We start from the raw sequence: 15,572 nt of genomic DNA, 5'->3' as shown, positions 1-15,572 counted from the left end.
TGTGACTCCACAGACGCTTCTGTGTTAGGTCTGGAGGAGTTCCGCCTCTTTCTGTGGAATAAGATGGATTTCTCCAGATCAAGTTAAAGCTCTTAATTGCTTGCAGGTCGGGTCTGTCTGTCAAGCATGGATTCAGTGAGATCTTTTTATGTGGAAAATAACAACATGAACTATTCTGCTTGATAATGTAGCTGTCAATGAGAACTTGAGCCCAAGAGTGCTCAGACAACACACGAAAAGGACCGCGAGGCCTCGGAGCCCAGTTGTTGCCGGACTCCTGGGCGGTCCGTGTGTGAGGGCGTTTGTGTGGCTACACAAACCGTGTCGACTCAAGCTGACGACACTGCTGTGGACACAGCCGCGGTTTCGGTTCAGGCTCGCCCTGTCATGATGTAACATGGAGATGCAGCTTCAAGATGAATGTCAAAACTGGAAAAAACAAATCGGGTCAAGTGAAGCAAATTCAGTCTTTATTCTTCCATACAATACATGGATATATGCATAAATTTTCCTTAAAGAGCTTGCAACCCTGAGGCAATGTCCTTGGGTATATAAAGTATAGAGCAATAGCAAATGAGATCTGAGCTCCAGGAATGAAATCGGACTTCAAGAACATAATTTACTATGAATGCACCTGCACACATACCAATAGAATCTATGCCTCATCTAAGCCTCTTCATCCACTTATCCCGACTGCCCTGCGGTCTGCACATCGGACAGCCTCTCTCCAGATTTTACATCATATCCAGCACCTTCCTTTCCAACTGGAATTTAATAAATTAGCATGGAATTTACATATAGGGATTTCTGTCCGGTGAGTGCATTGCCAGAGAGCACGCCTGGTTTTTGACTGCAGCATCTGCCCACATAGAAACTCTGGCCCCCAAAGGGGATTGGATGCCATCTGACTGTTGTAACCTTGGGGGGGGGGGAGATGTCCTAGAGCGTCCCCTGGGATCTACCACAGAGGTGAGGTTTTTCCTCTAATTTCAGGGTTATACCGAGGTATGGCTGAGCTGAGGAGGTGGAAGGTGTTGGCTTCTGCATTCAAGAACCAGTGAATCTGATGTCCTCAGTTTTCAGGGTGCACAACCCATCCACTGTGAAGATGGGGCAGCAGATGGGGTGACTGGGGGCAGGGGCAGGGAGGCCTGGGTGTAAGGAGACCATTGTGCTTGTTATTCATCAAACTCATGGATGGTCAAAGGTCTTTCAGTAAATGGTGAAAACCTTTTTTGGATTATTTGGTTTTCCCAAGCTTTATAAACTATGGTGAGGGCAAATGCTTATGAGAAACTAAAAGTGAGCTTATTATATTATTTATATATTATCATCTCCCCTCTGAGGATAGCACAGAAGTGTAAATTAAAAAGCAGACAAATACCTATAAGGTGACTCGAGCTAGAGAGTGACTTTTGCCTTAAAACAATCATCAGGCCTGAAAAGCAAATCTTGCAAGCAAAATCTAACTTTGTCTGGCCCACTGATACACAATGATCCTGAGTCCCTCCTTGATTTACAAAGTCTGTTTTTTGAGGAATATCCTCCATTAATATTCATTTTGTGTCATAATTATTACAAGGGGTAACCAGTGCAGCTTTATCCTCCTTTTAGGCAGCGCCTCTGTCCTGGTCCTACTGGCTGTCTGCTCACTTCACTTATCAGAACTCCTGCGTGGCCGGCGGAAGCTGGACACGTTTTCGTTCAGTGCATAGATCCTTCGGGAGAACTCTTCAAATTCTCCCAGAACTTGCTCGTCACACTCCACTGCCACGGCACTATCCACCGGGATGCAGTTAAAGGCTTCCAGCTGATCGCCTGAGGTGAAACCTGTGGCTTCCATGCCGATGATCTCTTCCGCTTGCTCCACAGTACAGCAGAGCTCGGGCTCTGAGACTGGGCGGAAGTCCCCCGGGACGCGGACGCCGGGGGAGCCAGCCTGCTCGCTGGGCAGCAGAGTGCCGTTGACGGTGGCTGCATGCCCAGAGAGGGCTTCTTCTTGTTCCTGGCTAGTGTTCACACTCACATGACCTCCATTTAATCTGTCACCCAAATCAACTCCTTTTTTCTTGTTTTCTTTGGAGAAGTCCAAGGAGGTATCCAAGGAGGAGGACAGAGATGTTGTCTTTCTCTCGGACTCTCCTATGGAAGGGATGGCGGGAACAGGCTGGGCGAGCGCTGAGTTGTAACTGGGAGGAGGGGTTTTGTACTGGAGTCTCTCATTCTCTGAGCTGGCCCGTTTTCGGTGTCCTTTGTCTGGGGACGGGATCCCCCCAGAGAAGCCTACATCTGCACCTCCAAATACGGAGCTTTGTCTCTTTGGAACAGGGATTGCACTGGAGGTGTGATGTCTGTCGCTGGAAGACAAACAAAAAACGAGAAGTTACTTTGAACTTCCGAACTCAGCCTAAGCCTTCTGGACCCAGAGACAAGAAACGACATACTTAGGTTTGAGAGAATAAAAATTGATAATAATCAACCTTAGTATTAATTGTAGTGTCCAAATGCAAGAAAAAACATGAAGCATTCTGAATTCAAGTTTGAGAGCTTCCTTCAAGAAGGATACAAGACACACTAAAATATATCCAGAGGACAGTGCTCAGGGTGGGATGGGGGATGGAAACGATGTCATGTGGGGAAGAGCTGAAGTAACTGGAGGCATGGGATCTGAAAGAAAAGTATCTGAGGGACGTAATCAACCCCAAGGGCCTGAAGTGCTATCAATATTCTTATTCTTGTTTTATATATTCAACTCTTAGGGCACTGGGTGGCTCAGTCGGTTGGGCGGCTGACTCTTGGTTTTGGCTCAGGTCATGGTTTTGGGGTGCTGGGATTGAGCCCCGCATCAGGCTCTGCACTCAGTGGGGGAGTCTGCTTCAGGATTCTCTCTCTCCCTCTCCCTTTGCCCCTCCCCCTGCTTGTGCTCGCTCTCTCTCTAAAATAAATAAATAAATGTTAAAAAAATATTCAACTCTTATTTTATCTTCATAAAGCAGGCACCCTTATTTGGCAGAGAAATTAAATGACTTGTTCCTGATAACCTCAGGGAGGTGGTGGCAGGCTAAACTAAAACCCATGACTCACGACTCAATGATCAACAGCTTTTCTGACACCCAAATGCATTACAGAACTGGCAGAGCGGGGATTTGTATCTGTATCTATATCTATCTAACAGAGATTATTATCTATCCAATATCTATATCCAGCTATTTTTTTTAATGAAACATTAACTTGGAAAATGGCTTCTCCTTCATAAGGCTATGTAAACACACATGGTTTATACACATGTGTAAACACACAGGGTTGACAATACTTGGTCTTCAGTGCCTTCTCCTGAACTTCACTTCCGTCTCAGGAAGCTACTTTAGGGCCAGCAATAACAATCACTGTTTCGCTACACAAAGCATTTCGTTTCTAAAGTAATTTCATATATATCGTTTCACTTGGTTCTCACAAAAACCCTGTCAAGAAAGCAGGGTATACACTATTACTCTTAAGTGTGAAACAATAAATAATCACGAGTTAATGGAAATCGAGCATCTAGACCCTGGAAATGATGGTCATGTTACATGCTGTGCTAGTTAAGCCACCCTGGAGTATGGATCACTGTTCTAGATATTACACTTGGATGAAGCCAGTCAGCTCAATACACCGATATGAACAGACTGGGCCCAGAGACAGAAGGAGGTGCAAACACAAGATCCGTTTGACTTGTATTCTTCAGAGAAGGACACATACAGAGAAGTGGCTGCTTGCAAAACAGCAGCTACGAGGCAGGCACAGAGGCTAGACTTGAAACTAAACCCACCCACCAAACAGCTATCACACGAGCCAGGCCTTGGGGAGGGGAAACATGCAAGACAGAGCAGGCCTGCCTCTGACGAGCTTCCAGTCTTGCAGGAGAAAGACAGCCATAATTACCGAAATAATACATTGTCAAATTACAGTTGTGATAAGTGCCCTGAAAAAGAAGGCAGGATCTAGGGCCCCTTCCACCTCTGTCCACAGCCACAAGCCCTCGTACCAGTTGCCTGCTCCCACTTCTCTCAGATTTTTTCTGATGTTCGATTATGCCTGTGGTCTCAGACACCTAAGAAAGGGTTATTCTTCTTGCAAAAAGGCAACCACCAGGCTGCTAATCCATGGGCTCATCAGACTCCGTAGCTTGGCTTTAAGTGTTGGTGCCAGGAGAGATTTCATAATTAGGGGTGGTCACTGGTGCGCATAGGAAACAAGGCAAGTAGACCAGCAAATTACTGTTTTCAGTTCTCAAGAGAAACAAAACAAAACAGAGAAAAATCTACTGGCCTTAATCTAGGTTTTCAGTTAATATGTTGTCAAAACTCACAGTAATTGGGTAAGCCACACATTTTTGCCAACCTTGTTGTTTTTACTCTACCACTTGCTGACAGTATCCCTCTCTAAATGATTTTGCAGGGGGCCTAGGGAATCAAACCAAAACAGAGCATCAGCACCACCCACAGACTTTCTACTCTGGGCACACACGCCAAACTTTCAGTTGCCACTCCAGCCCAGGAGGGGGCGACGCATCACGTGACCCAGCCTAGAATGCTGAAGGGTGCTATCACTGATATACAGCCAGAGGTCAGGGGCTTGACCACTCATGGCCGTGAAGGGTGAATGACATGATAATCCCCATTGCCACTGCCACCCGGCCCCACCCCGCAAGCACCCTGTTCCGCTTCTCTGCTGGGCTGCAGGGGGGCTGATAAAAGGCAAGGCAGGAGAATAGGCTTGGGCACAACAAGCTGTGCTTACAACACAAGAGGAAAGGGGGTTTTATAGCCCTCTTAGATTCTGAGACTGTGAAAGCTCTCCACAACTTTGTACAACAGGAAACTAACAGTGTGCCAGCCCTCCCCTCAACTATAATGGGAAGGGAGCCATGATTTTCTTGCCCATCAATAAAGCTGAACCCTCACATCTACCTTGTGGAAAAGGTAGGCAGGTGGATGGGTTATGTGGTTTGTTCAAGGCTGCAGAACCCATATCTGAACTAGATTTGGTCTGCCTCCAGAGCCCACGCTGTCTGTTGCGTCCCAAGTGGGAACATCACATTCAGATTCAACTAACACTTGCTAACTGCTAATGAAATGCCTGACTTCAAGCTAAATGCCATTACACAGGCTTTCTCATTTAACCCACCCAGCCTGTCTCTAAGCTCTGGGGTGCTACTCCTATCTTAATGGATGGATTCTAAGGCTTTGCGAGGTAGAGACTTTAGCATTTTCTGACATCCTGACGTCAAAGTTCCTTTAGATTTTTTGGAGAACCCAGGTAATGACAGTATCAGATACAATCTGGAAAGCCCAAGTAACAGGAAAATGCTCCCCCTGGAGAATGGTAAAGAAATCAGTTGCTACCAGTAGTCAGGAACGTCTCCATGTCTAGAGTATGCCCTTCAATCACCACATGTTGTCTTTCCCCCATTTTTAGCCACGTGTAACAAGACCTTTTCAAACTTTTTATTAAAGTCTTTCTTATAATCTTAGAGTAAGTTGAAGAGAAGGGGATCTTCTTGGTAACGCTGGGCTATCGATATGAACACGTATGACTTAACTGTGACACGGGGAAGAGATGACAGGACACTCATTGGCGTTGAGTCTGGGTCCCAGGCTGTCCCGCCCTCACCCACGCTTCCCTGGGTCCTCTCTCACCACCGGGCTGGCAGTGCGCCTGAGACTGCCCTCATCTGCAGGCCCTTGTCTACTGTTAATGTCTGCTTCGGACTCGCTGTGCCCGCCTGTGGTGGATGGCCTGAGAACTGTGTGCAAAGTAAGAGTACATAGGCCTGAGTGAGGGGCATATCATGCTTGACTTTATGAGTTTTTAACATTAGTTTTGGCTGCTCAGAGTTAATTTTTTTTTTATTACTTCCAGGATCTTAGTAGTGGTCCAGATTTTTCAGATAGCTGAGTTCTAAACAGCTCAAGTGTTGAATGATTACATTAAAATATATACAAACACACATGCATTTTTAATTATTATAATAATTTATACTCCCTGGAAAACTCAAAAAATATAAACTATATAAAAAATAGATATCACTCACAAGCCCATTACCTATCAAATAACCGTAATTAATTATTTTGTTTTTAGACTTTGATTTTACATATGTGTGTTTAATTAAAAAAGAGAAAAAAAACCTGAAGTTATGTTTGTGGCCTATATATACCATTCCATATCCTGCCATTGGATTTTATTAAAACCTTTTGGTAAACAATTCTAATTGGCTGCTCCACTGAATGGAATACCATTCCCTTATTTTGTATTTCTAAAATTTTACTATTAAAAAACAAACTGCTACAAGCATCTCTCTATAAAAACACAATGTATAGATTTTTGATAAAATAATTTGGATTTTAACATTTAAAAGAAAGTTTCCAGAACTTGTTACACATTTTAGTACAAGCTAAATTCTTACAATAAGAAAAGGGGCATTTTACCTCTACTACTGCCTAAAATACAGAAAGGTAGCAATTAAAGAGGCAAATGAGAGATGAAAAAAGAATGCCTGGAAGGTTTCAAGATTCTTTCTGTCTGATTACAGTCTGGCTTAATGACTATTTCATCTAAATGGAAGAAGAGGTCGAAACGCATAGATTTACTAATTACATGACCAATTTTTAAAGGCTGTTGACAATTTACTTATCAAATGAAATTAGTACATTATTTAAGTTGTGATGATGAGTCACTTATCGGGAATTTTTACTCTTAGAAACAAACAGCGTAAACCTGGATGTTTTGGAGAGGAGTGGATGCTGTAGGAAACATGGTAGCTTTGCTTCATCCTCCACTCTAGCAAGGGGTCCCTAAGGTCCTGCAGCACTAGATCAGGGGGCCCAAAGTCTGAGGTTTGGTAACTGGACCGAGTCCCCTAGTTCACCGCACACATTCTCATTAGCCGTTTGCCTTGAGTGGATGTCTTTTCCAGCTTGGCTTAGGTCCAAACTGGAAACCTGGAAACACGACATCTGGGGTTTAATGCTGAAATTAAAAGGAATTTATTAAAAAACAGCCACTCAAAGATACTGTAATTGCCAATTTACCAGGCCACGGTTTAGGTAAACACGGGGTAGGTTGCTGAATAACTGAACCACATCGGGACTGTTAGATTACTTCATAATCAACCTTTTGCTACAAGTACAAAAGGATACCCTAGAGTCACAAACAATAGCCTGATGAGGGAGAAGCCAAGTAGTTTGGAGTTTAGAGATCAAGGAGGGCAGTCTGGTTTAAATTTGGCTTCTTTGATCAAGTCTTTTCTGATCTCTCTAAATTAAGGTGATTAATTTACTTCTCATTCTGTGAGTCCTTATTTATTGTAGTCAGTTACCTTTTGTTATGTCTTCAGCTGTATCTGGAGAGAGTGGTGGTGATGACAAAGGATGCTCAAAACCTGGATTCTACTCCAAGCTCTGCAACGATGACTGTCTATTTGGAGTTATAATTTAAGGGTAAACTTTGCACTTGCTCGTTATATGACTATATGACTGTAGGTAGCCCCTCATCTTCTTTGTGCTTTAGTTTTCTCCTTCATAAAACAGATCACTGGACTATAAGAAGAATTAAATAGAATAGCGCACTTGCAATCCTCAGCAGAATGCCTGGCGTATACGCCACCGGCAGTAGTAGCTGTTAATTGTGGTTGCTGTCATCAGCTTCAATGGGCTTCGGATCCCAAAAGAACTGCCCTCATGTTACAGAAGGGGTAACTGAGGCTCAAGGGCATTAATGTCTGGGACCATGGAACACAGGTAATCAGAAATAAAGACCAGAGTCTAGGTCTCCTTCCTCCTGCCACGTCCTCCTATACGGAATGCTGTTTAGAATGGGGACAAAGAACTCTTCCCACCAGCGCCATCCCCACTCCTGCACAGAAGGGAGCCAGCTGCAAGAAGGAGGAAAAGAACTGAGGCAAGTGTAAAAGAGTTCTGGAGGAAAAGAACTAAATCAATCAAAAGCAAACATCACCTCAGTTTTTTTTCTTTTTTCTTGAAGACATGGGGCGGGGAAGGCTTTATGCTCAACTGCCTCTATTTACATGATGTACCAAATGCTTAGGGACTATAAAAACTTCCCAGAATCCTTGGAGGTACATTCCAATTGTCCCCAAACCCCTGATGTATCATTTTTCTATATGAATCTAGCTTTGGGGAGAAAGAATTTTTGTAAGAGGGGAATTTCTGTTGTCCCAGCCTAAATATGGAGGACCCTGCTCTGCCTTTTATGACCGTAATACGAATACTTTGCCATGAAGCCAACCTGGGAGACAGCAGAGCCCAGTTCAGCCCCACCCCCTGCCACTAATCTTGCCTCTGCCACTTTCTTCTTTCTTCTCTTCTTTCTGCTAGTTTTATTGCTTAAAGCAACAGCCTCCTTTAAACAGAAGGATTGGGAGAGAGAAAACAAGGTAAGAAAGCACTGGTCCAAAATGTGTTTCCATTTCCGCGTCTCCCTCTATAATGTTCCAGACGTCGGCAGGGAGCCCTGCCAGCATGGGGCACGGGACACAGGACATGGGACATGGCTGAGCACTGACTGCTCTGAACCAATGTCTCCTCTTCTGCAAAACGTGAAGATCCACCTAATGGTGCTTAGGGTAGGAGTAAAATTCTTAGCACAATGAGTAGGTACTCCATAGATTGCTATTAATGATAGAACAGCAGCAGCTAACATTAACAAAGTGTGATGAAGTAAGTATTCTGTTGATAGCTTTCTACGTGGTCTTGCTTCATCCTCAAATCTCTACGAAGTATTACGATCGTCATCCTCCTTTTACAGATGAAGAAACTGAGGCTCAGAGGTTACGTCACTTGCCCGAGGTCAAAAGCAACTCACTGTGATTGAACAAATGCAATCTGACTAAATAAATGTTAGTTTCGTTCTCTCTCTCAGTCCCCAGGGCTTGCCACCAGAACACTGACATTTGATCATACTTCTATTTGAGGGAGGAGTGAGACTCAGAGGAATAATTTTTAGGCTAAGTGTCTTGGTGTCTTTTCTTTCTTTTCTCTTCTTGCCTCTGTTATTAAGTTTGGGTGGCTTTTTTGGCTTCTTAGGAACTGTTGTTCTGTTATAAGAATGCTGATGGATTCCAAGCATCAATTATGAAAACAGGAAGACATCTTGCCACAAAATGATATAAATGTGGAGACTTAAGGGAAAGGAAAATAAGGGAAAAATGTAAAGATTTACCACATCGAGATAGTTCTTGAAGGCAGGGTGAATTTTTAGCCATTTGAAACGATTTTGTTCCCTATTCTCTTTCAGATTCACTTGTGCTGGTTTTATCTGTCTACAACCAGGTTTCACTCTGTAAGGTACTGGGAAAGAACACAGTTCACAATCTCAAATATGTGTCTTTCCCTCCTACAAAATGTTTCCTCTGAGGAACATTACTAGATCACAGCTGGTCAAAATGCTAAATCTTGATTGTCTGGATCCTGGCCAAAGTCTACAGCTACAACTTGGTGGACTAGGAATACTTAAAAAGAAAAAAAAACCCACTTTTTTAAACAACATTCGATCTTCTTTCTCCCCCTGTAGCAAGCTATGACCTCACGGCAGTGAGGCCTCTCCGTGGAGGTGTTTAAGTTGGTTTACGGCCATTAGAAATGTTTGAAGCTCTAGGTACTACTCTGCGCCAACAGCATGTCAACTGTGCTAAAAAAGCAATAATAGTTTCTCACCTTCTTAAAGATTACTGCTTAAATAATGCAGAGCAACGACAGGGCTGCAGAGAGTGCCAAAAGCAGGTTGCCAAGGTGAAGCTGAGGTAGAATTACGTCTGTTGGCAGCTATGAAATTATGACATAAAGTTAGTTTTTTTTAAAAAACAACCTCCATAAATTAGACTACTATCCTTTTTCAGAATCCAGCAAAAGCTGGGATTTATCTTTCTCCTTGCTCTCTCTCATATCAAGTAGAAGCACAGAGACTCCTTTTGGGAGAGCCAAATTTTACAGCTAGATCTTATCTCTCAGGAGGTGGCTGGGGGTTAACAGTTTTAAGCATGCAGTCTCCTGACCACAGGCAAGCAATCTAAAGGCCACTCGCCATTACCAGATAAGCGAAAGTGCTTAATCTTTGCCCTGGATGTTAACAAAAACAAGAAACAAAATAAAAATAGAAACAATCTTGGGCCAAAAGCATAGGCTGAAACCTGTGCCAATGGTCACCTTTCCCCTGGGCTCAGCTTGGAAGGTTTACTGCCAAAGTCTGACTAAATAAAAACAGAAAGTTTAAAAAGGTATAACTGAACAAGGGAGCCTTTAAATTTTATTTAAACTAAGGACTGATGGAAAGATGAATTTGTGAAAGAGAAAGCTCCACAGGCAAATGGTAAACCAAGCAAGCTGAAGAAATCCATTTCCCCAGGTTATGTGATTCAACCGAGGGCCTGGCCATCAGGCCTCCGTGGCCCTGGACAACAGGGCCTAGCTTGGGAAAGAGAGGCCTCAGCACAGGGCAGTGGACAGAGGCTAAGGGGGTGCCCACAGGCAGGAGACCATCTGGAGGCCAGCTCCATCTCAGTCTCAAGGCTGAGCTCCCTGGAATCAGGGAATAGAGAGTGATCCTTAGGGAGATAGAGAGGGGTCTCAGGAGGAGTCAAGTCAACCACTTCACCCATCAGCTTTCATTGTAAGAAATCATCATACAAACTGATGTTTTAAAATCACAGTCAGGCAACAAACATTTTGAGGACCATAAAATGGTCTGCAGAAACAGAAAGAGCAGCCAGAGATGATACCAGGGGCCCCCCTGGACAATACTTGGGACATGGGAGTAATAAAGTATTTATGCTGAGAATTAGTGGGGAAAAAAGTAGCCTTGACCTTTGCCAGGGACATGGGAGGAACAGCAATCTCACAGAGCCCAGCCTCAGGGAGACCTCGACGGAGACACTAAAACATTGGTCAGGGAATGTTTTCTGAATTTCAAAAGTAGATTTGCAGAGAGAGAGCTAAAGGAAGTTCTAGGCTCCAGAAGCCAGTGACAGACTCTGTTAAAGATACTGCTAAAGCTGAGCTACCACTACGTTTCTAATAAGCTCTGACATGAGCTGAACCATGGGGCTTTAGTTGTTTTTTATTTTAAAAGAAAAACGAATAGCTCTGCCACCATTTCCCGAGATGCTGGAGGCCTTCAGAAGAAGTGCCTGAATTACACTTAGCCACCATCTAATCATCACTTAGTGACAGACTGGGGGACTCCAGGGGTAATATCTGGGGAACCTTATCTTTGGTAGTCCTCCAGACTATGAAGAGGTGCAGCATGAAACTGTATGTGTATTGACAAATGATTTACTCCCTAATTCAAATATACATTGAATGTCTCTTAATGCACTAAAGACATTTTCAATAATGATTGAAAATAGGCCGCAGCTCCTGCTTTGTAGAGCTTACCCCACAGTGGGAGAGGACACATACCTGTCACAAAATTATGACAAAAATGTAAAATGATAACCTCTGACACATGCTGTGCAGAAGAGGACATGGGCTAAGAGAGGGTGTAACAGAACCGACCCAGAAAAGGCCAAGAACTGAAGGGTTAGTAGAATTTTTCACCAGGTAAAGAATGGGTTGGTGGGCAAGAGCATCTTCCAGGCAAAAGGAAGAGCATATGCCAAGACCCTATGTCAGGAGAGAGAACAATGTTTGAGGACCCAAAGTGTCATCAAGTGGAGAGCAGCATGGTAGAAGATAGAGCTGGAGAGGGAAACATGGAGATCATGCAGAAGTCCACAGACCATGTTGATAGTTTTTCTCTTTAAGCCTTTAAAGTGTTTTAGGCTAGTGGTGTGTGTGTGGGGGGGGGGGGGGGGGGGGGGGGGGCGAAGGTGGTAGAAAGAGAGATCTATTAATTGATTGATCTGTATTTTGGAAAGTGCCCTTTGGCTGAAGTTGGAGAATAGACTGGAGGGGACCCAGAACGGACGCTGGGGACCACAGGCTGTGCGGCAGTGTAGGTGAGAGACGATGGGGGCTTGGAAATATACCAATACAGACAGGCAACCCATCAGGGGAAATCAGCAGGTGTTGCTAAGGTTAGATGTGGGGATGAGAGGGAAAGTGCGGAAGCAAGGATTATGAAAGCTTTCTGGCCACTGTGAACGAACGGGTGGAGATTCCATTTGCTGTAAACAGAGCACCGGAAGCCCACGAGGCTTATGGGGGTTGGGATGGACGGCAGGGAGAAAAGAACACAGGCACACAGAACGTGCCGTGAAAACATCCAGGAGGCAATCTGAAGAGAGGCGTAGTATCTGAAAAGAGACCTGGAACGAAGATTTGTACTTGGGCTTCATTTCAGTGTGGGTGATAATTAAAATGATGGTGATAGATAAGATCACCATGGGCTGGAGAACAAACTGAGAGAAAAGAGAGCCTAGGACTGAACCTTGAGGAGCTGTTTTTTATGCTGAGGTAGAGGAAGAGGAGCTTGTAAATGAGATAAGAAGGAGCGGTCAGAGAGGAAAGAAGAAAACTAGGAGAGGGTTATAGTGATAGCATTCCTTCTCTGAAATCAAAAGGTGCTAAACAGTCCCTTGTATAAAACATTTTAGTCTTAACATAGTTACAAGCGAGGCTGTACTGAGTAACAAAAAGTGGGGGCCTAAAACTGTCTGGCCTGGGTCCAAGGCTGGGTCACCTTTAAGTCATTTTAACCTTTCTGTGTCTCAGTTTCCTCATCAAGAAGATGAGGCAGGAGAGGGGGTCCTAATTCCCAGGGTTGTTGTGAGGATTACATGAGTTAACTAGTACATTCAAAATGCTTTGGAAGAGCGCCTGGTTCGCCGTAACAGTCATTTGACATTAGCTATAATGGCATTACTTATTATATACTGCTCTTTACTAACAGAAGAATTGTTGAGGAAGCATCATATAAAATGATCTTTAATGTTAAACTCCAAACTTAAAACACAGGGAATTGTATCTGAATTGATTTTAAACTCAAAGGTCATACTGAAGTCATCAGTGGTCACTTTTACTGCTGCGAACCCTTGTCAGCTTTTGGTGGGCACAGACCATAGCTCTACAGGCTTCCTGAAACTTAATATAGTGCTTTAGATCTAGAAGGATGCTTCTCTGCTGATACTTAGCACGTGCTAAAGAGTTCCTCCTAAAAAACACTGACTTCTTAATGCAGGATATGTAAGGGCTTTTCTGCTAATTCTTTCCCTCCATTCATTTAAATATGCCCATCTTCCAAAGCCCAATTCAAGTCCCACCTCCTTCATTAAGCCTTCTTTAACCATGTCAACTTAGAGTAATCTCTTTGAACAGCCACAGTACTTGTAATTATCCCATCCAACTGATGTTTAATATGACCACTTGTGTTTCAACACATATTTCAGTAGACATTACTGACATCCACATGCACTGCCTAGCAGTCGGCTAGGCTCTGGAAATAAGGAAATGTATAAAATAAGGTTTCTATCAGTAAGGAGTTCCCACTGTAGTCAAGAAGATGGAGAGAGTTAACCAATAACCAGAACACCACGGGGCTTTGCGTACAATATATACTTTGTATACTGTAATGGAGGAAGCCGGTCATCATCTGGAGGACTCATCACAGGAGGCTATATTCAATTGGCGTCCCGAAGGACAAGGGGGCGTTAACCAGGCTGTGTGTGCATATAGGGGGGGAAGAGTAAGAAATGAAGGGAAGGATAGTTAAAGCAGGATATGTGTGCAGTCCAACTATGGAGCCAAGTCTTGTAAACGCTGTAAGGGGGAACCTGTCTTCTATTTCTTGAAATCTACTCCTTCACTTTCCAATCTAACATAGTAAAGATTGAGTGAGTATTAAGTGAACTTACTTGTTTTATGAATAAATGGATTTAATTAGTTATACTCAAAAGGAATAACTTATGGTTTTTTCTTTTGGCAATGTGTTGAGAAACATTCTGTTAATGTAAAAAAAAAAGGTAAAAAGAAGAACACTACTGGGTTACTTATAACATGAAAAACAAAACTATTTAAAGATACAGTTATAGTAAATCTAAATAAGAATATTATGCAGCCATTAAAATGATGCTAAAAAGTTTTAAATGGCAGTTATAAGAGGCTTAAGATACGATATACAAAAAAGTAGTATATACAAGTGTATCGACGATGCTGTCCAACACTGTAGCCACTAGCCAATGGTCACCGAGGACCTGCAATGTGGCTAAGGTGGATTTGAGATGTGCTGTGTTAAAATATATACTGGATTTAGAAGGCTTAGTATGAAAAAAGGAATGTAAAATATTTTATTAATAATTTTAAAAATACTGATTATCCATTGATAAGTTATAATTGGATTTTATTGGGATTAAAGAAAATATATTACTAAGATTAATTTACCTATTCCTTTTTACCTTTTTATAATATGGCTGCCAGAAAATTTAAATTTACATATGTGGCTCAGATTATATTTCTATTGGACAGTGCTGGTATAGACCACAGGATCTCAACTATATAAGAAACACATAGAAAACGGATCAACTTAACAATGGAGTTTGTTCCTAGATTGTGGGGTTATTGTTCTCCCTTCTTCTGTGTATTTTTACATCTTCCAAATTTGATTCATTGAGCACATATTATTTTATAATCAGAAGGAATTAATAGAAATAAACAAGATACACGTAAAAAACAAGGAGAAAAAGATTCCAAGTTGGTTCAAGACTTGGTTGTCAGAGGTTGAGAAACGAAGCCCAGGGATACCCAAATGACCTTCTGTCACTGATGGAGGGTTAGCACACAAAGGATGTTGGCCACAGCTGTTCTCCATCCTGACTGGAGACAGAAAAAAAGCGGAAATGGGTGTTAACCGCAGGAGGGGGCCTGTAAGTTAAATATAGGGAAGAATTTCCTGAAGCGAGGGTGTTTAAACTCTGGAATGAGTTATGGAAGAAGAAGCCTGGTCCCCCAAGGTCTTTTAAAATACTACAGATACCCACATGCCTTGTCTGTTCCTGTCTAGAGGCAACGAGATGCCTTGTAAGGTTCCTTCTAAAATAGCAATCTTAGAGTAAATAACTCCAATAAAACTTTCATTTTCATTTATTTTTGACCAGGCTTCAGTTTTCATATTAAGGATGCCAGCCTGCAAGAAGTACTTGAAAGGCAAGCCCATCTGATGCCGCTACCTTAAGTGGTACACTTGAGACTTCAAAGACAATGTCATTTGATCTAAATTTAAAACTAACATCAGTTAGACAGCATGTTTTTTAAGTCCCTCAGGGTCTCCTGCCAGAAACACTAGTTAGCATAAGCATGATGGAGGGAAGGAAAGAGGACACATTTGCTTTTAAAGAGGATTTAAAAAGTTGCTAATGTTGGATACTGCCTCATTTCCAAAGGTGAATAGTTTGGCTTAAAAGCTAAACTATTATATTGTTACCCTCAGCTTTTAAAGAAAGTAGACTGGCTCACTTGCTCTTGATTTTCATTATCCTCAGTTTACTTTTTTTTTTTTTAAAAAAAGGACTTTCTTAAAATGTGCCAAAGTTCTTTCTCTTTCTTTCTTTCTTTCTTTCTTTCTTTCTTTCTTTCTTTCTTTCT

At 42.7% G+C, this 15,572-nt stretch overlaps 1 protein-coding gene across 1 annotated transcript in view; it reads right to left on the bottom strand.

Moving 5' to 3' along the window:
* Positions 1 to 919: 919 nt before the first annotated feature.
* Positions 920 to 15,572, bottom strand: part of UVRAG (UV radiation resistance associated) — a 313,381-nt gene continuing 298,728 nt past the window's right edge. Inside the window, exon 15 of the mRNA XM_021704700.2 lies at positions 920 to 2,357. Within this exon, the coding sequence (XP_021560375.1) occupies positions 1,655 to 2,357 (703 nt within the window). The 3' untranslated portion in view covers positions 920 to 1,654. The remainder of the gene's footprint in view (positions 2,358 to 15,572) is intronic.

Source organism: Neomonachus schauinslandi, chromosome 11, assembly GCF_002201575.2.
Source record: "Neomonachus schauinslandi chromosome 11, ASM220157v2, whole genome shotgun sequence".
Taxonomy (NCBI): domain Eukaryota; kingdom Metazoa; phylum Chordata; class Mammalia; order Carnivora; family Phocidae; genus Neomonachus; species Neomonachus schauinslandi.
This window is presented reverse-complemented; position numbering and strand designations above follow the sequence as displayed.